Consider the following 21,233-nt stretch of genomic DNA (forward strand, 5'->3'; position numbering starts at 1 on the left):
AAAAAAGATTTGTGTACATGCTAACAGACTATAGCAGAGCTGAAGTTTCAGCAAACAGAAACGTGGGTAACAACAGCAATATCAAGATATCAGAGTTGAGCAGTATCTATTATTTTTGACTGTAAAAAGACAAAGCACTTGTCTTTAAAAGGAAAGAAAGAGACAGGAGCTACTGAAGTATGGAGTTGTTCACCTAAAATTAATCATTACAAATATATTCAGAAGTAATAAACACATTTTTAAAAGCATCTTGAACGATAAGGCAGTTGGTATGGAACAACTGGGTTTATCATCCAAAAATCAAGTACGTTTCTTTCAAGTTGTATAATTTTCTTTTATGACAAATACAGACATTAGCAGACTAATTAAGTGAAAGAAATGTAATTTTTTCTAAATGCTCAGAATTAGTATTCTATTAGACAGTACCACTGAAAGGCAGTAAATCTATTGTGCTAAAGAAGCAAATTTAGCCTGTTGAATGGTTCTGTCCCTGAACATTCCTCAGTGCTGGGACCGGTGCTACTGAACATCTTTGTAGGCAACATGGACAGTGGGATTGAGTGCATCCTCAGCAATTTTGCAGATGACACCAAGCTGAGTGGTGCAGTTGACACTCTAGAGGGAAGGGATGCTATCAAGGGGGACATGAACAGGTTTAGAAGATGGGCCCATACCAACCTCATGAAGTTCAACAAGGCCAAGTGCAAGGTTGTGCACTTGAGTCGGAGCAAATCCAAGCGCAGATACAAGTTGGGAGGAGAATGGTTTGAGGGCAGCACTGAGGAGAAGGATTTGGGGGTGTCAGTTGACGAAAGATTCAATGATTCTATGATGTAGATGAAATATAACACATTGCTTTTCTATGCCCTTTATAACCATTAGATGGCACTGTACTAATGAAGTTAAGCGCTGAAGATTAGAAAGTATAGCCAACCCTGCTTGAAATGAAGGCGTGCAAAACCTTTTTTGTCAGGGTGTGTACTGAAGACAAGAAGTATTGTTTTGGGTCTTTGGCTTTAGAATTTCTGGATGTCTCTGCTAAGTCATATTGTCAATCATTTGGAGGGTTTTTATATTCAATACATGATTAATTTCTCTGTAAATTTAATAAGAAAATTAATGAAACTTATTCTAGTCAAAGAAAAATTTTGAAATGTTGGACTGTAACCAGCCATTGTGTGTTGAAGAACAAGGGTGTTTTTTGAGGAGAAATGCCTTGAGATATTTATATGTGGTGGGGAGTCAGCAGTAGGTTTTAATTCTATTTTTACAGGTGTATGTATATTTTGAGAATTTGTACCTCCTTTACTTTCGTCTAGGTGAAAATGCCAGATGTAGAATTTTTTGTTAACTTGGGGGATTGGCCTCTGGAGAAAAAGAAACCCCCACAGAACCTGCACCCTATATTCTCATGGTGTGGGTCCAGTGAATCAAAAGACATTGTCATGCCAACATATGACTTAACGGATTCAGTTTTGGAGACTATGGGACGGTAAGAAATCTTTTAAGTTGTTCGCAGAGCTCATAGTGAATGATCTTCCAAAAAGATCTTTTCAGTAAACTAGCTGTTTTATTTATTCATTGAGACATTGGCACACTGTAGTTAGGCAGTAGCTATGTGGTCAGTATCTTAGCATTAATCAACTTGTGCATTATATAACATATAAATGACATGGATGAAACCATACTCTTTTATTAAAAAAATGTTATTATTACACTTTTATTTCAAAAATAACCATTTGTCTAGATGTGTTCAAGTCATTGCAAACAGCACTTGGAGTGTATTTTTAAGGGTAGATACTTTGTTTGCTTCCTTTGTTTCACTTCAGTGAAACTGAACATGCTGACCAGTGGCCAGGACTCTTTCTCCCTGATTTTTCTAGAACACTGTCTTTTATAGTTCTTTGTAGCCAGAATTCTCAATCAGCGATCTGCCATCTCCCGCTCTGATTACTGATGGTAACTGGCCATCATAACAATCCTGTTGTTGTCTTGGAACACTACAAAGTCAGCTTCTAAGATATCTTCATTAGTCATTTTTAGCCTTGTTATCACTGCAGTGCATTAAGTTTGGGTTTCTAACCTTTGCTTACTCCCCACTCCCATAATTTTTGTGCTTTAATTCAGCAGGGTTTTTAAGTAATTTAATTATATTCTATTTAGCTAGTTACATACAAACTTTGCTTTGGACTAATCATGGCTGCCTCATCACCACTATTAGTTACTGCATTACCCTGTCCTGACAGATTGCCCATCTGTCTGGCAATCATATCCACTTCTAGCTACTCTTTTCCATGGCAACTGATGAGTCCTCTTTCCACACACAGTGTTGTTATTGGTGTTGTCTTGGATGCCATCTTGGGACAAAGCTGTGAACTTGGTGGCCAGCAGGGAGAGGGAGGTGACTGTGCCCCTCTAATCAGCTCTTGTGAGACTCCATCTGGACTACTGTATCCAGGCCTGGGGCCCCCAGCAAAAGAAAGATGCCAAGCTCTTGGAACAAGCCCAGAGGAGGGCCACTAAGATGATCAGAGGGCTGGAGCACCTCTCCTGTGAGGAAAGGTTGAGGGAACTGGGCTTGTTTAGCTTGGAGAGTAGAAGGCTCCAGGGAGACCTCATTGTGGCCTTTCAGTACTTGAAGGGAGCATGAAAACAGGAGGGGGAATGACTGTAGGCATGGGTAGATAGTGATAGGACAAGGGGGAATAGTTTTAAACTGAGACAGGGCAGGTTTAGATTAGATATTAGGAGAAAGTTTTTCACTCAGAGGGTGGTGATACATTGGAACAGGTTGCCCAAGGAGGTTGTGGATGCCCCATCCTTGGAGGCATTCAAGACCAGGCTGGATGTAGCTCTGGGCAGCCTGGTCTGGTCGTTGGTGACCCTGGACATAGCAGGGGGGTTGAAACTCGACGATCATTGTGGTCCTTTTCAACCCAGGCCATTCTATGATGATTCTATGAACTTTACATTCCTTACCTTTTTTATCACTGTAAGAATTACTGATGCAATACACATATGGGTGTACATAGGACTTACTTTCATCTTTGGTATTTACCTACTAGTACTCCTAAGTTATTTCAAGTAACTGCACTTAAATAAATTAAAATCACATATAAATATCTCAAAATAATTCCAGAGGCATCACCATTAAATCATTTCTTTCTCCTTCAGAGTTAGTCTGGATATGATGTCAGTTCAAGCAAACACTGGCCCGTCATGGGAAGACAAGAATACCACAGCATTCTGGAGAGGACGTGACAGCCGCAAAGAGAGGCTTGAACTTGTAAAGCTCAGTAGAAAATATCCAGAGATTATAGACGCTGCTTTCACAAACTTCTTTTTTTTTAAACATGATGAGAACCTTTATGGCCCCATTGTCAAGCACATTTCATTTTTTGATTTTTTTAAGGTAAGCCACTAATCATTTTTGTAGAATTAGGTTCTCAGTGTTTCCAAAATAACTTTGTAAATATAAGTTATAATAAAATGATTTTAGTTTTTCAGCACAACACCAATGACAAGCATGAATAGGCATCCCTCCACTGGGATTAATTGCTGTGTAGCTCTTGAGATTGAGAATAATGATATTTGATTTACATCTGAAGGTTCTGTAGAACCTTTTGTAATCTAATAACTCCAAGTTCCTTTTTATTTCTTTTTCCTGATTCAGCGATCAGGACTACTAACATAACTAACATAGTGGGAAAATCAGTGGATGAAGTGGCACATCTACCCTCACATCCGAGGATGAGCGTCTAAGAATTCCGGAGAACTTAACTGATGAAGAGGGCATCTCTGTGTACCCTGCACTGTGATGAATTCCAAACTAAATAACAAAAGCTACTTAAAAACTGGTGCTTGCCTAGCCAATCCTACATTTCTCAATATTGGCAAGTCAGTAATACCAGCGCCCTCAGATTAATACACTCTAACCAAGCTACTTACGTCTTGTCTGTTAATAATATATGGTCATTTTTTTTCCAGTATAAATACCAAATTAATATTGATGGCACAGTGGCAGCATATAGATTGCCTTATCTACTAGCAGGAAACAGTGTAGTGCTAAAGCAAGACTCCATCTACTATGAGCATTTTTATAATGAGCTCCAGCCATGGAAACACTACATTCCATTTAAAAGTGACCTGAGTGATCTACTAGAAAAACTACAGTGGGCGAAAGAGCATGATGAAGAGGTAAAATACACATTTAGAAGTACTCAGCAATGTTTCTTGACAAAATAAAGGAAGTAAAAGTGCATTTATTTTTTTTTAAAAACCCTACTGTTTCCTTCTGAAAGGACATCAGAATAAGCGTCATCAACTGCACGAAAGACCTTTTTAAAGGTACATAATACTGCACTTAGTTTGGAAACTATATTGTATTTTGGAGACTCCCTTACTTATGAAGTTAAGAATGCATAAATTTCTGATCCTTTCCATTCATCAGCAAGAGATTTACATTTATCATTTCATGGACAATTCAGAGTAGCGACTTTTAAACATTAGATAAATAACAATGATAAGTTATCCTAAACTGCCAACACTATACATGACTCTGGAATCAATACAAGCACCCTGAAAGAACTATTTTTACAGAATTGTTTTTTAAAAAAAAAAAAAACACCTTTGTTATCTTTGACAGGCAAAAAAGATTGCAAAATCTGGACAAGAATTTGCAAGAAACAATCTCATGGGAGATCACATCTTTTGCTACTATTTCAAACTTTTCCAGGTAGGTATATTTTTAACTGCTACCACTACAAAAATAGAAATCCCAGAAAGAGAATTCACACAACACAGGTGCTGGAAATTGGCCAACGCAGTACTTGAAGCCATAGAGCACGCAGCAACAATTAAGAACTTCAGTTGGTGTATAAACATTGTTTGCAGTTGTTTCGTATGAAGCTCCTTAAGCTTCGGTGTGGTGTGAGAGAAGCAATCAGATCCTATAAATCTTGATGTAATCTGCAATAATATGTTGCTCACAATGATCAAAGAATTCCACATCAGACGCACACTCCATGAACCACAGCTGAAAATATCTGTGCATTAGCACCAAGATACTGAAACTGCAGTGAGGCACCCGAAGGGGTTCCTGTCAACAGTTAAGTATCTGCTTACTCTTTCTGTGTCACAGTGTGGATGGAGTAACAGACTGTGTAGCTCTAGAATTTTTATGAAATTATTCAGCTGAGTTGTTGCATTATTTACAATTGAGTATATAATGTAGTAAGTTTATGAATTGATGTCACTTTCCTTTCTAAAACTTAGGAATACTCCAGTTTGCAAGTGAGCGAGCCAAAAATCAGAGACGGCATGGAGAAAGTGCAGCAGCCTGAGGATGATCTTTTTCCATGCACTTGCCACAGAAAAAAGGTACAATACATAAAGTGTTAAATGTACAGTGTTGAATGTATTTAGTTCAGATTCAACCAGACTGGAACAATCATTGCTCAATACCACATAGTATCTATCAGTTTCCAGGCTGTTAATGTGTTAGAAACATTTATTACAGTATTTTCAGGAACTAGACAATTGAAATTTGAGTTTCCAATTAACTGAAAAATGTTTATTCTTTTTTGATTACAGACCAAAGATGAACTCTGACAGAAAGATTTTTTTTTTTTTTGAGTATTTACCTACATTCAAAATAACTTCTTACGAAATTTACTCTGTCATGATCTACATATGGAAGAAAACCAGCCACTACCTATTTCCTTTTTATCATGCAATACTGATGGAGCCTTGTTCAAAAAACACTATAATTTTTATATTTTTTTAAATAAAAACCATGTTTATAACAGCCATTTGTTACACTTCTGAGATACTTTTCAAGTAGATACTCTCAATTACTGAGACAGAATATTCAGTATACTGAAACTAGTTACAAGTATGTTCTGCAGAAACATCCAGATGAAACCTGCAAATCTATTCCCCAGTGTATGTATCCAAAGAGGTCTTTCTCAGACCATCATTGTGTTCCTTCTGAGAGAGGCAATATTCCCAAAGACAATGATTGTGGGGTTTGTAATGTATTTTTTAATCTGAAGGAAAAATACAGCCCTTTAGAACACTATAGGCATATTAGATATGAAAATTAAGTAACATGGAGCACTGACTAGCAAAAATAAACCAGAGTCTCCACAGGAGCAGCCTCAGACTGGAGCTGCAGCCCATGGAGAGGGCCTGCAGTGGGGCAGGAGTGCAGTGGGAGCTGCCATCTGTGGGGACTCATGCTGAAGCAGACCACTTCTGCAGGGTGGGCCTCATGCTATGGAGCCGTGTTGGAACAGTGCCTGGAGAGCTGCAGCCTGAGGGAAACCCACTCAGGATCAGTTTGGGAAGTATGGTATCCCATGGGAGGGATCCTACATGGAGCAAGGGCAGAGAGGGACCGTGGTAGAGCTGAAAGGAGAAAACTTTAGGGGCTAATGACAGTCTCCATAACATGCTCTCCTGGGTCACTTGGAAGAGGATGTAGAAGGGGGTGAATGGGAGACAGATGCTTAGATTCAGCTCTGGGGCCCCCAACAAAAGGACAAGGAGCTGTCTGAGCAAGTGCTGAGGAGGACCACAAAGATGATCAGAGGGCTGGAGCACCCCTTCTACGAAAAAAGGCCGAGGGAGCTGTTTTTTCACTGATATCAAGGAGCTCAACTTTCATTTTATGAACATACCAACCTCAACTCCAAATCCTGTTCTAATGGATATAAAGTCGAGTTTAAATTCATCCAGTTCTCAAGTTTGAACATAACTCCCCTGTCAAAAGTGAGGATTTATTTTCTCTGTAACACTACCACCTTCAAACCTGTAAGGCCATTTTATGTTCCTTTAGAAATTGGCTGTAAACATTCGGATATGTACCATGCTTACTGCATGTTACTGTTAGGATATCAGCATTCTTGAGGCATCTTGTGATGGAAGACTTATTATATCTGACTCACATGCTTAACTTTCATCTACCTGTAAGAACCTCCAGGTTAGAACTGCCAGTTCACAACCAGTCACTCACTGCAGCAGCAAGCTGAAAGCCATAAGAATGCTGCATAACCAGAGGACGTTTTGGGGAACTCTTGGTAATGGGGATGAGACAACCACCTCAGAAGACAGCATCAAGACGCTTTTCTCAGGACCAACCCAGCCATTTCAGCTCACAGGTATTAATTCAGCTGATAAATGCATCAAAAGATTTGGTATCAAAATAATATTTGAATACATAAAAGACACCAACAGTATTTACTTGTTAATGCAGAACATTAAATATTACATACTTTTCAAATGGAGTTACTAAAAACAGTACTGTCCAGACTGATTTGATAGATTTTCCATCTTTCCTTTATAATGTTCTTTATTGTCTTGTATATTTTTTACATTCATAAAAAAATATTTACATTTTAGTCCTTGGAAAACACTTGCTTTCAAAAACACATTTCCAGCTGATGTGTTGCATTTCGTGAAAGCAACCACTGCAAGTCATTTGTGCTTCAGTTCAATATTCTCTCTAAGCCAAGAAAAAACTTGTACATTTATTTCTTCCATGACATCATCTTCTGTTCGGCCTTTAACTGCCATCCCATGGTTTGCCTTATCAATCCAATGGATTTTTTTAGGGGCTTTCATTTTGCTTGCCACGCTTTCTAACAATTGCTACAAGGTAAATAAGAATGAGAAATTTAGAAAATTAGCTATTAATTATAGAATGCACACATCCCTCACTTCGCCTATGCAAAATATATTAGGCAGCTTTTAAAAACAAAATGGTTTTGCATGTACATTACACACTGTCCCAAATTCAAGCTGAAGTATTCAAGAAATACCTCGCAAGAAATCAAGACAGAAAAACACTGCATTCTGATCGCTGCACACCTGTTCTCGAGAAAAATAATACTATCATAAATGGCTGACCTGCAGGTAGAACTGCTTTGCTAGAAGAATGTCATGAAAATTTGACAAAGGTTGATTAGTACAATAGCAGCACTCAGTTGTTGTGACTTGAAATGGTGGAAATAGAACAGCAAATGACTTGCCCCTTCCACGTGCTGCTTAATTTGTAAAATCTATCATATTAAAAAAGGACAAAACATTAAAATCAGAATTATTTATTTACAAAAAGATAAGTTTCCTAAAGCAGATGATCAAGCACGATCCAGACATGCTGAAGTGTAAAAGAAATCAGCTCAGGTTTCTCTAAATCCGATGAAGTTTTCTACCTAAATGTTCCACCAGAGATGTATATTTAGAGAAGATTGCTAATCAAAGTTACAGCTGTGGATATCACTACAAACATCATTCCTGTTCCTCCACACTATGCTGTCACAGAGAGATTTACAAGGATACTCACTTTTTCACACATCTCATCTGCTGATCCTGAGACAAACAGCACCGGGCACCTGATAAATAATAAATCTTCATCCCGGAGCTTGGATTGCAGTTTTGGTCGATGCAAAGGGTACGATAAGCAGATCAGACCCTGAATGAAGTCATCATTATTACCATCCTGGCTGAGCTGATGTATCACAGAGGCAGCAGCTCGTGAGCCCATGGAACGGCCTTTCTCCCAAGTTAAAATAAAGGAAAAAAGTATATTCACTATCACCTCATCTGCATTCTTAGTGTTAACAACTTATAATACCAATCAAAATGAATGTATTTTAGTGAACTGGTAGTACAAAATGCTAGGCATATTTATCTACTTTATGAAAAGTACAAATTATAAATTTAACATATTTCTGCTAAAGACAATTGTCTGGTTGTAGTATGATTTCATTTAAGAAAGAAAGAAAAAGAAGATAAATGGACAGGGATCCTTTGTAATACTGAGAAGAACAACCCTTCCTATTGGTAGCAGAGAGGGAGAGAAAGACAGGTCCTACACTACAGACCCCTGGAATTTCAAACAACAATGCAATTACCTTCCATTGATTTTTTTTCAAACGGCCTTAAATAGTATAGAACAAAACAAAGTTTTATGCTCCTTACTACCAAAACTCGTCCAACAACTGTTTATGTACACGACAAATTTCAACTTAAATGCAAAAAGGGAAAAAAAAAAAAGAAAAAAAAAAGAATGAACGTGTAAACATGAGGTCAGTTAATAACACTGAGTGGATATCAAAATATCTCCTCAAAGAAGCAGCATACGAGCTGACAATGCTCTATAATTGAGTGTCAGAAGCGGCTGATTCCAGTGGGATTAACTTGCATCACGGCAGATTTGGTTTCGCTTAGTCGGACAACATTCTAAGTTTCCAGTATCAAGTTATTCCTAGTTACCCCCATCTACTTCCCTTTTTCACACAATGTAGTTGATATTCTATCTGCCGCTAGAATTATACATCAAAATCTGCTTTGGGAAAATAGCAGTTTACCAGGATTCTTCAAGAATTTTAATTAGGAAATTCCATGGGGATCACCAGAGAACTCAGAGTTCTATCAGAGAACAGCCTTGCAAGTTACAAGTGATAAGCAAGTTTTCTCCCAAACTATCTGCAAAACATAGTCTTCTGAACTTTTCCTTATCCTTCTAAGAGATCTCCAGTATCATGAGGACAGTGAATAGATCCAGATGATCACACTTAAAAAAAAATTCTGTGAAAGGATAAGGCTAGATATTCCCACCTGTGATCCAAGAAGCAGTGTTCAAGCCAACCATGAGACAGCTAAGTTGTACAGCCACTGGGCTCATCCATCAATTGAAGAGCTTGTGAGACACACAAATCCAGATCTCTAAATGAGCTTGGCATCTAAGTTCCCACTGCAATCAGTGGACTTGTAGTCAATTTACAAAGATTACAGAGCATTCAATTCTCTGTGAAGAAGATGCTCCTAGCTGAACTGCTCTGCCTAAGCAATACTGACCAGGGAGTTTTTTCAGCTTGTGCCTGTATTAGACACAGAGCTCTTAGTGCCTCCTGAAAACTGTCACCCACTTCTGTTCTTTTATTTCTTACTAAAGCAGGACGGACTCCAAGAATGGAGGAATTACAGATCATTTTCATTACAGTCAGTATACAAGAAAATTACGGGTAACAAAAACCCTACCTGCAAGGAAGACACCTGAAAGCTTATAATCATCAGAAAGCTTCAAGTATTCCTAAAAAAAAAGGTGACAAGAAAGAAACAGTACAGTAAAAATTAAGACAGCTTAGAGGTTGAGCATTTTTGTTTGTTTGCAGACACTAAAACAGAAAATGGGAAGCACTTTGAGCACTGCAGACTAAGCAAGGAACAGTTATTAGAATTTACTTTTTTTTTTCCCATAAAATCACCTCATTATATTTTGCAGTAAAAATATAACAAGCAATTTCACACTAGCTCTCAGCAAGACTTCAAACAGCTCTCAGCAAAATTTCAGACCCATCATCAAATTACCAAAATATTAAGCGATTCAAGTATTAAGTGTATCAGTTTACCTACCTACATACTCTTAGTCCATCAAAATGCAACAAAAAGAGGTAATACAAATATCCAACCCTGAAGCTTAAGGTAACATATTTCCAACAAACAAAAAAAATTAAGATACAGTCAGACAGAACAGGAAAAATTCAATAACAATTTTTTCTGTTTTCAAGTGATAACTAATTGGATGTTATCTTAATAGAAGTCCTTAAATTAGCTTTACACATCAGCATTAAGCTCAACAACACCACTGTGTTTACACACACACACACACACACACTAGAAAACAGACCCACATTAAAGCTAGCAAAGTCCAACTTCCAGGTAACATACAACTATGTAATATAATTACAATGACATCATGCAAATTAATTCCTTAACTGAACTTAGTTCTACAATGGAAGTGTCAGATGCCAGATACAAAGTGCCCAAGCTACCTTCTTATGCCCTCACAAAAGTTGCTAGGTAATCAGGGGAGCATTTCCACTCCCTCCTCCACGCTCCAGAACAAGAGACTCTAGGCTGATGTAACGACAGCAAAACACTGCTCATTTTAACAAAATCTAGGTATAGAAAAACATTTTAAATAATGTAGTAGCAGCAGAAATAGATGAACATGGCCATATAACAATTTAAATTGATTTGGAAATCAAAGACTACTTAGATTTCAGGGATTTCACATGCTACGCTCAACTACACCCAACCTCTTGCCTCAAATTCTCCTGCATCATCTGTTCCCTACACATCCATCCTCCTGCATGTCTCCTTGAAGTATTCTTCTCTCATTCCCAAACCTTCAAAGATCCACAATACCCAGCTCAGCTTCCTTCCTCTGAAAAACCTCTCCTAAAGCCATATATTTTCACTTACTCTCCTCTTCAACCAAACCTTTGGCTGAGGTAATATCTACCTCCCATTTCCACCCTAATCAAATTTTTTCATTTTTCCCACCTACAGATTTCCCCACAGAACATCCTCACTCTCTTGAAATACTTTTCTCAAGCTCATCTTTCTCTCCTTGAGCTCATATGAGAATTGTCCCTGCTCTTTTTGCACATGGGCACTGCTCATTTAGCTAACTGTATCAGCTCTCTCTTCTTATCTTCCCATTGTTGCTTGACTAATCTCTGCAGGTAACTTATGAAACTCAGAATCAGAAAGAATGTAAATGTATTTATATACTTAAATATACATGTAAACTCTTTACATCCATGGATCTTTGGCAGAATTTGGTCACTTCTTACCACAACTGTTTTGTAAGCTTTAGTCCTATAAGCAACGTTAAGGCCTTTACAAGTAAACCGCAGGCACAGAATTCCCTGTGATGCAAGGTAGGCTGCCAAAGAAACTAACTGAGGGAAATTCATATCTCCTCCAGCTCCATGGGTAAGAATCACTCCATATCTTAATTTCTTCTCTGGAATATTAAAGATAGCATCAAGTTGTTTGTTTCCAAAAGGTATTTTCACTTTAACCTACAAATGAAACAGAAAAAAAAAAGGTCAATAAGAAGTAAAACCTATTTTTCCAGTCTGCGCATTGTGATGATGCACTGAAACAGGCTGCCCAAGGAGGTTGTGGATGCCCCATCCCTGGAGGCATGCAAGGTCAGGCTGGATGAGGCTCTGGGCAGCCTGGTCTGGTGGTTGGCAACCCTGCACACAGCAGGGGGGTTGAAACTAGATGAGTCATTGTGGTTCTTTTCAACCCAGACCATTCTCCGATTCTGTGATATGAAAGGCCAGCTGATAAAAAGGGGACTGGAGAGCATGCATGCCACCATATACTAAAACTCTCAAAAATAAAGGAAAGCAAACTGGGGCTGGGATGAAAAGCCTGTTCTGCACCACAGCATGCCCTACTAACACCACTGCCCACTGCTCCTCGGCAAAGAGCAACAGAGGGACCACAACTGAGGGTGACCACCTGCTGCTTCACAGCGCTGTGACCCACGTGGCTTCCTCATCACTTGAACGCATACACAGGATATGCCACGCGGAGGGCAGGCCGCACGAATTGCAAGGATGCCAGTGGTCACATTTGTATAAACAGGCAGTGACAAAGGTCGGAACGCCCAGCGCTTCTGCTGGGACATTGCTCTCAAAGCTCCTGCACACGCGAGCCTGACACTGCTCCTTTCAATTTTTTCCACTAATTTCTAAGGGTCAAGGCAAAAGCCACAACTCCGGGCCTTAAGCGCTGGAGAGGAGAGGGAGGAGGGCCGGCCATACCTCTGCCTGCCCGCTCATTCCTCTCCGTCGGGGGGAAGGAGGGGATCCAAACTACAGCAGAAAAACGAGCCGCAAACAGCAGTACAACGGCACAGCGCAGCACGAGCATGCGCCAACGGCCGAAAGCCTGAAGCAGGAAGAGCGCATGCGCGCGCGCAGCAGCATGTGATCCCGCCCCACGTTGAGTGACAGCTCGCCTACCCCATCACCGTCCCCACCGGTGGTTCTGCGGTGTTTGATTGGCCCGCGGGCAGGAACGGCCCTCCGTAGTTTTTTCGTGATGAAAGTAAGCGCCAGTACTTTTAACGCAATGCTTGTGGTATTTATGTATTAAGTATTTTATTTATGTATTAAGTATTTCACGGATATGTTCAAAATAGTGTTCTAAAATTGCCTGGCAAGTTAGAGATCGTTGGTCAGTTTGCTTTCATTAACAAGTGTACAAAATGCATGTAGGTTAGGACACTTTCTCAGCTGTTCAGGCAGCTGTTCAGCTGCCATCCCAAATGGGTCCACGTTCACCTGTTAGAAAACAAACGTGCTGTGCCTCGTGTGCTGAGTATTTCTTCTCAGGAAAAGCTGTGAGGCAGTGACACGGACTGTCCAGGAAGGTGGTGCAGTCACCGCCCCTTGCAGGTGAACCTTGCAGAATTGTGTGTTTGTGGCACTCATGGACACTGCCAGTGGGCAAGAGCTGGTGGTTGGATGGTCTTAGAGGGCTTTTCCAGCTTTAACACTTCTGTGATTCTACACTGCTGCCGTGCTGTCAGCTGGGTGTTACTAAATGTTGACCCAGGTATTTAGTCCTCCTGAGAAGTCCATCTGTAACTGCAGGCAGGAAGCCTGACTGGTCTAAGCTCCTCAGTCCACCTACCTTATTTATCCTGCTTTTGATCATTCAACTTTCTGTTTTTAGAGCAGTCCTCGTGGAACACTTATCGTGTTAAGTCTCTCCACGTTTAACTCCTTCCCACTGGAAAACTGTTTTCTTATGCTTTCAATATCTGGTATCTGATTACTTTCTATTTTCTCTGTCATTTTCTTAACCCCATCTTCATTACAGTACTTAAAACTCTTCTCTGCTTATACACAATGTTCAAGGTAGGCTAGCTTAATATCCAGTACAGTCTCGAGCTGAGGAAGGAGGGCTGCTGCTATTCTGTAGCCTCTGGCCCTTGGCAGTACAGTCATCCTGACCTGGTTTTGCTGCACTTTTTCTGTAATTCCCTTCCTTCTGGAAGATAAGGATCCTTCACTATGACACAAGGGTTGATAGTATTTCAGAGAATAGGAACTTGAATCAGAAGCATGTATATTAGATCCAAATTTGGGAATATATATTTAGAATGGATGCTTTCTGTTTTCACGAATTTCTGTATATTTAATGAATACGTTGATTAGAATTGCATTCACATGTAAGAATTTTAAGGGTTTTTTGTTGTTCTTGTTGTTTGTTTTTTAATTAAATTTTGTGCCATAGGCCAACTGTTCCTTATCTAGCTACTCAAGGTTAGGTCCCAGTGTTTTTAGGGGAACATGTAAGCAGATTCTGATTGATTTTCAAGTATACTGAGTAACTCCTCTGAAATCTAAGTGTTCACAACCAGGGGTCTTTAAAATTAGACTATTTTTCTTTACATGCTTAAATATGAATTTCATTTCATAACTTTAACCTTACATCACTTCTGGAAATAGAAGTTTATTCTCAAAACAATGTATGATGCACAATAATATAAGTTTATCATCAAATATGAAATTTATTTCAGATACGTGGTTTGACATGTGTCATTGAGAATATATATTGTGTGTTATAATAACATATACACTGCTGTAGGCACCTGTGACAGATTTGATATGCCAAGGACAGCTGGGTTTGAAGAAACAGTGGCTGTTTATCAAAGAATGACATTATCCAGAATCTAAACCTGGGACTTGTTGAATTTTGGGACTGCATCACAAAGATGCTCATCTTCTGCAGTTACTAATGTCATCTGCCAACAAAGTCAGTAAGCTTCTTGGTTAGAGCTTCATTTGGGACTAATCAGAAGGTGAATTACTCATTTTCTACTAGTGGTAATTTTGTAACTAATAAATAAGCTGTTGTGCTTACTGGATGATTTGTTCATTTAACACTGATACATCACTGTTTTATTATTTTAGTTTTTGTTGTGATCTCAGCTTACTCATCGCACCCATCATTAATTAGCCACACCAAACTCTTGGGGAAGACTTTTGGCTTTGTAAGTGTAGTGCTAAACAGAGGGTCTATGCTTTGAGTAAAGTTGTGCCATCAAAATATGTGCTTCTGGAATCACAAATTTTGGACCCTATACCTTTCTCTTGGTCTTTATGAGGGGTTTTGTGTTCTTTCATTGTTTTTTGATAAATGCATCAACTTCATTTTCAAGTAGCAGCTGCTACAATTCACTAGTACACTGAGCTGGGGATTGCTGGCAGGAGGTAGTCCTGGCTATTCTTTCCTTGGCTGTCAGTGAACTGTCCTGGCTAGGAAACAGTGGAACAAACTTATCTGCTCCCACTGCTGCATCAGAAGAATTAATACTTTTGGCATGCTCATATAATCTTCAAATGCTAAACTCTGTTCCATACGTGTTTTCATTCTGAAATTTCACTCCGTTTCTATCTATTGCTCTTAATCAGATAAATAAGCACATTTAGGAATGGTAACAAGCACTATTGTCACTGCTAGGATTACCTTTATTTGAACATTATAAAGACATCAAGATATAAGACCCTTTAACATTTAATTCTCACTAAAAAAAAAACCTAATACCCCCTGCAGTCTTGCCATCAACAATCTAAATGAGTTACTTATTTAGGTGTTATTGCTACTTATAATTTTTAACACTGTGTTACAGACCCTAAACATGAGAACTCAGTACATTTTTTCTTCTCACTGTAAGTTCGTAGGCCATTTTCATTTCCATTAACTGACTCATTCTAAGGTACAGAAAATGACAGTATGACTCTTTACCTTTAACTCACACAAAATCACTTAGATTAGAAAATAAAGCCTTTTATTTATTCCTCAGTTGTCAGAGCATAGGCAACGGCTGTGTAATCCTGAGCATGCTGCAGATGTCTATCATATCTTCCACAGTTACCATTTCTCCAGATCATTTATTTCATTTATGAAAACCATTGAATTCCAACCCTGTTATCCAAAGTACTCTAGCAGCCCCTCTCAGTATCATGTCACCTGTCAACTGTATCATCAACTTGGTTCTTACAAGTGTGCTTCACATTTTTCAACAGCTGCTTGCAAAGCAATAGTATGGCGTCAATGATCACTACTCCACTTCTTTGTGTTCTGTAGTTTTAGTTGCAAAATTTATGAAAGAGGTGAGTAGAAATTCGAATAATATATGGTGACCAGTCCAAGATGCTCTTTGAGTAAGGCTGAAACACCTCATCTGACAGTGCTGTTTCTATCTTGAACTGGCGTCAATCAGCTAGAACTCAGCTGAGATTAATGGGTCAAAGCAGATACAAATTGTATAGAAATGGCTTTTAAAGCAACTGCAAAGTCTTTGGTAGTCTGGAAGAGGATATTTGGGAATGCTGTAGATAGTAATACATTGTAGGTGTGGATCATTTATAATCAAAAACAAGTTTGAAGAGGAGAGGGCAGAGAGCAGATGGGAAAGTAGAATATGACTACTGTCTCCAACAGTATTCTCGTAGTGTCATGAACCACAGCATCACTGAGGCTGAAAGGGACCCCAGGAGGTCCAATCTCCTGCTCAAAGCAGGGCCAGCTGCAAGATCAGGCCAGGTTGCTCAAGGCTTTGTCCAGTAAGGTCTTGAAACCCCCCAGGGACAGAACTTGCACAACCTCCCTGACCAAACTTTTCCAATACTTAATTATTCTCCCTGTGGAATTGCCTCCCTATATATCTGTAGTCTTACAACCCTGAAATTGCACTGTGTTTTGCTTCAGGCCACAGGCTGTGTGTTCATTTACTGGCACAGGACTCAAGGCTTGTCAGGGCTTTGTCTAGACTTCTCTTCACCTTCCTAGACATTTGTTTTAGCTTATAGCAACAAGCATAAAACAAATACGTGGTCATTAACCTACCTTGTTTTAGCTTTTTATAAGTTTTGTAAATTTGTGTTGTGTAAATTTGTCACATAGCTTTGTGCTAATATAGCAATGATAAGCAATTGTTTTGCATAGGTTGAGCTATGATTTTATTAAAGTGCAGTGTACGGGAGTGCAGAACTGACAGCAGGGGCCTTCAGAACACAGACAGGAGAATGCTGGAGGTGCCAGGGCTATAAACAACTCACAGATGGCAATTACTGGGCATCAGAGAAATGCAGTTATATCAAACTTAGAGATATCAAAGGCAACAAAGGCATAGATAAAACACACCATAAGTGGTAAATGTAGGTGTACCGAGCCTTATGAAGAGAGTGTACAGTCGGTTAGCAAACCTATAAAAATAACTTTGAGTGGATCCCAAAGTGAGAAAGGAGGCATCAACAACACTCTGAAAGATTTGAGATAGTGACCTCTCATGATATCACTCTCGACTGAGCAAATGCTTTCACTTAATAAACAAACATTGCCTCTTTTTAAGATTTGTACACTTCTGTTTGCTGGCACAAGTGCAGTTTGGGGCACTATCTCATAGCAATAAATGTTTTATATCTCTATTGTATTAAGTTACTTTTGCAGGCCTCTTGCTGCTGAAGTGGTCACACAGAACTGCAGCAAAAATACATCTTGCAAAAATGTTTCATCAGATTCTGGAGTGCTGTTCACAGATGCTATTTGTCTGCCTACAAAGTTCAGAATAGCAAAAAAAAAAAGACCATCTTTCTCTCAGAAAACTGCCCAAACTACCACTCCCATGTCATTACTGGCATTTTCCAGTATCCTTATTCCCATGGATATCCTTTTGGGATCTATTTTTCAACTTGAATATCATTTTGTTGCTTTTAGACTATTTTACTACCCCTTCTAAGTTCTCTTTATCATTTCCTACTGTGCATTCTTTTTTCCCCCATATTCTCCATCTCAGCAAACCACAGATATAATACGCAGTGTATATTATCTCTCAAGTAAGGAAGGACTCTACATAAAGCTAAGCCTGACAACAGTTTCTCTGATACAACACTGAATGTGTCCTGACCTATTTATTTTTTAAGCTTATTGCTCTGTGAAGTTAATCATGTCAGGTATTCTGACTTCTACTTTAAGTAATAGGATGCATGTCAAAAAATCTGCCTTCCTTTTACAAGGCTTAGTGCCAAGTGGTATTAATCGCTTCCATGAAATTCTGCAGGAGCAAAATCCACGGGACAACTTTCAGCTTCAGAAATGTTTGGCACTTCTTTTCCTCAGCACTTATAAATCAATAGATTACATGACATGAATGCTTAGAAGAAAGATGAAACAGGGATTCACCCACAGTGAATACTTCAAAGATCCGAGAAGTATCACCCAGGTTTTATATGTGAGGGACCAGTCGTCCCAGTTTTAACCTCTGGAAAGCAGCCTTGCCTTGTTCACCTTGTTACTTTAGCTAAGCCCAATCTTTGGAGACTGTATCAAAGATCACAGGTCCCTCACGTCTGTTCTGCAATTAATCTCATTAGATGAATAACAACTCAAAAAAGTTCATTGCACTTTAGCCTTTTGTGAAAATGCTAAGGATAGTAACATTACACTCTGAAGTTAAGAGAACATATTGCCTTAGGAAATTTGTAAGTCTTTGCCAATGGCAGCAAATCAGAGGATGCCTGAGCAGTGACATCAGGCACAATGACCCTGAAGTCAAGAGGCAAGCTTGATAAAATCAGAAGGAGGCAGGCTTGGCAAACTGCATCATGCCTGTGCCAGCTTGGTCTGGTGCACGCAGCAAGGCTTTGGCTTTCTGCTTTATAGCATGATGGACAGGAGCAGAACTGATGAAAGGGGTGGTGAAAAGTGGACCTGGAAAAAGATCATCCACAGGTTGGAATTTATAGTGCTATTTATTTTGTAGTTTAATTGCTGCTTTCAGTCATTCCATTTTTATATACTCCAAAGGGAGTATTTTCTCCCCAGGTTTTTATTTTTTATTTTTATTTTTCTCATTTTCCAAAGTGAATAACTGAAAAGTTTCTAGGCAGTGAGTTTGGAATTTTGCCCCTTAAGATAGCAAGTCAATTCCAGATTAAGGGAGACCTATCAGTCCTCAGTTTGGACTGAGGTCAGGTAGACCAGTGTTGTACTATTTCAGAATTGGTCTTAGGATCCAGTGGTGTCAGACTTGTAAACTTTTTATTCTTTTGTATGCTAGGTTCTCTTTGAGCTCTTGACCCCATCCAAATGCTGTGATGAGATTATGGGCCCTCACATGGATTGTACTCAATCCAAACCAGAAGTCATATAACAATTTTTATCAGCACAGAATGAGATCAGATTAGTGAACTGGTGAGATCTGTCAGCTATGGTGTCAAAGAAGAGTTGAAAAAAACTAATGCTTTTCTGTCACTTTTGCACGAATGCATCATTCTGTTAAAACTCTTACAATTTTTATTTCAGTTTATTTTAGTAGGAACCGTGCAAGGAGATGCAGCAGAACTTTATCTCAGTAGATGCTTTGACACACCAAAAGGCTGTGCTGCCATTCAGCAAGATCTGGACAAGCTGGAGAGATGGACAGAGATGAACTCTATGAGGTTTAAGAAGAAAAGTTCTACACCTGGGGAGGAATAACCACATGCAGCAGTACAGGTTAGAGGCTGACGTGCTGGAAAGGAGCTCTGCAGAGAAGGACCTGAGTGTTCTGGTGGGCAATAGGTTGGTCACAAGCCAGCAGTATGCTCTTGTTGCCAAGAAGGCCAATGGCATCTTGGAGTGCATTAAAATGAGCGTGGGCAGCAGCAGATTGAGGGAGGTGATCTTCACCCTCTCCCTGTCCTGATGAGGTATCATTTGGAATACTGTGTCCAGTTCAAGAAAGATAGGGAACTTCTAAAGAGGGGCCTGGAGAGCATATCCCTTATGGAGAAAGACTCGGGGAACTGGGTCTGTTCAGCCTGGAAAAGACTGAGAGGGGATCTTATCAGTGGTTATAAATATCTAATGGGTGAGAGTCAAGTGGGCAGTGGACACAAACTGGAACATAAGAAGTTTCATCTGAACATGAGGCAAAGCTTCTTTACTTTGAAGGTTACAGAGCACTGAAACAAGCTGCCCAGGGATGTTGTGGAGTCTCCTCTGGAGATATTCAAAATCCATCTGGATGCTTTCATCTGTAACCTACTCCAGGGAACCTGCTTTAGCAGTGGGATTGGACTAGATAGTCTCCAGAGGTCCCTTCCGGCTACTATGAGTCTGTGATTCTGTGACATCACTGCGGTTGTGACCTTGTAAGTGGAAAGGCATTTTTCTAGGACCACAGAATCAGAAACCACTTAGGTCATGTACTTCTCTACTGCAAGTGCAGCGTTGGCCCATTTCAAGTCTGAATATTTTGAAGCCTTGTATCTCCAGCACTAACTTCATGATCTTCCATCATATTTGAAAAGTCATGGCTGTCAGGTGAGGTCCTGGATGACTGGAGGAAGTGTCACTCCCATTTACAAGAAAGAGAGCAAGGAGGACCTGGGGAACTACAGGCCAGTGAGTCTCACCTCTGTGTCTGGGAAGATCATGGAACAGATCCTCCTGGACAACTTGCTTGATCACATGAGGAATGAGCATGTGATCTGAGACAGCCAGCATGGCTTCACCTGGGGAAGGTCATGCTTAACCAATCTATTGTCCTTCTATGATGGAGTGACGGCATTGGTGGACAAGAGAAAGGCAACCGATGTCATCTATCTGGACTTGAGCAAGGCCTTTGACATGGTCCCCCACCACATCTTTATCTCCAAATTGGAGGGACGTGGATTTGATGGGTGGACCACTCAATGGATAAGAAATTGGTTGAAAGGCCACAGACAGAGGGTGGTCATCAATGGTTCTATGTCCAGGTGGAGGCCGGTAACGAGTGGTATCCCCCAGCGGTCTGTCTTGGGACCGGTGCTCTTTAAGATCTTTATCAATGACATTGATGATGGAATTGAGTGCACCCTCAGCAAATTTGTGGCTGACACCAAGCTGAGTGGTGTGGTTGACACAATGGAAGGAAGGTGAACCTAATGAGGTTCAATACGGCAAAGTGCAAGGTGTTGCACTTGGGCCAGAGGAATCCCAGGCATCCATACAGACTGGAAGGAGCAGTCCTTGTGAGCAGCCATGAGGAGAAGGACCTGGGGGTCTTGATAGATGGAAAGCTTAACATGAGCCAGCAATGTGCTCTTGCAGCTCGGAAAGCAAATGGTATCATGGGCTCCATCAGAAGAGGGGTGGCCAGCAGGAATAGGGAGGTGATTGTCCCCCTCTACTCTGCTCTTGGGAGGCCCCATCTGGAGTACTGTGTCCAGGTCTGGATCCCCCAGTACAGGAAAGACAGGGAGCTGTTGGAGAGGGTCCAGAGGAGGGCCATGAAGATGATCAGGGGACTGGAGCACCTCCCCTACAAAGACAGGCTGAGGGAGCTGGGCTTGTTCAGCCTGGAGAAAAGAAGGCTGTGGGGTGAC

The 21,233-nt window shown here is 40.1% G+C and overlaps 2 protein-coding genes across 2 annotated transcripts; one reads left to right on the forward strand and one right to left on the reverse strand.

Annotated features, from left to right (window-relative positions):
• The first annotated feature begins 1,317 nt into the window (after positions 1-1,317).
• Positions 1,318-5,810, forward strand: LOC100540318 (protein O-glucosyltransferase 2). The gene is made up of 6 exons (XM_019610240.2): positions 1,318-1,492; positions 3,175-3,412; positions 3,988-4,197; positions 4,646-4,735; positions 5,275-5,379; positions 5,593-5,810. Exons 1-6 carry the CDS (start codon positions 1,326-1,328, stop codon positions 5,608-5,610), a joined length of 828 nt encoding a protein of 275 aa, XP_019465785.1. The 5' UTR covers positions 1,318-1,325; the 3' UTR covers positions 5,611-5,810.
• A 408-nt stretch (positions 5,811-6,218) lies between these two features.
• On the reverse strand, positions 6,219-12,932 carry TEX30 (testis expressed 30). The gene is made up of 5 exons (XM_010728616.3): positions 12,633-12,932; positions 11,646-11,876; positions 10,045-10,096; positions 8,345-8,553; positions 6,219-7,650 (listed from the first exon to the last, which is right to left on the reverse strand). The coding sequence occupies exons 1-5, from the start codon at positions 12,648-12,650 to the stop codon at positions 7,477-7,479; spliced, it is 684 nt and encodes a 227-aa protein (XP_010726918.1). The 5' UTR covers positions 12,651-12,932; the 3' UTR covers positions 6,219-7,476.
• Between the last annotated feature and the right edge of the window lie 8,301 nt (positions 12,933-21,233).

The sequence above is a fragment of the Meleagris gallopavo genome, chromosome 1 (genome assembly GCF_000146605.3).
Source record: "Meleagris gallopavo isolate NT-WF06-2002-E0010 breed Aviagen turkey brand Nicholas breeding stock chromosome 1, Turkey_5.1, whole genome shotgun sequence".
Taxonomy (NCBI): domain Eukaryota; kingdom Metazoa; phylum Chordata; class Aves; order Galliformes; family Phasianidae; genus Meleagris; species Meleagris gallopavo.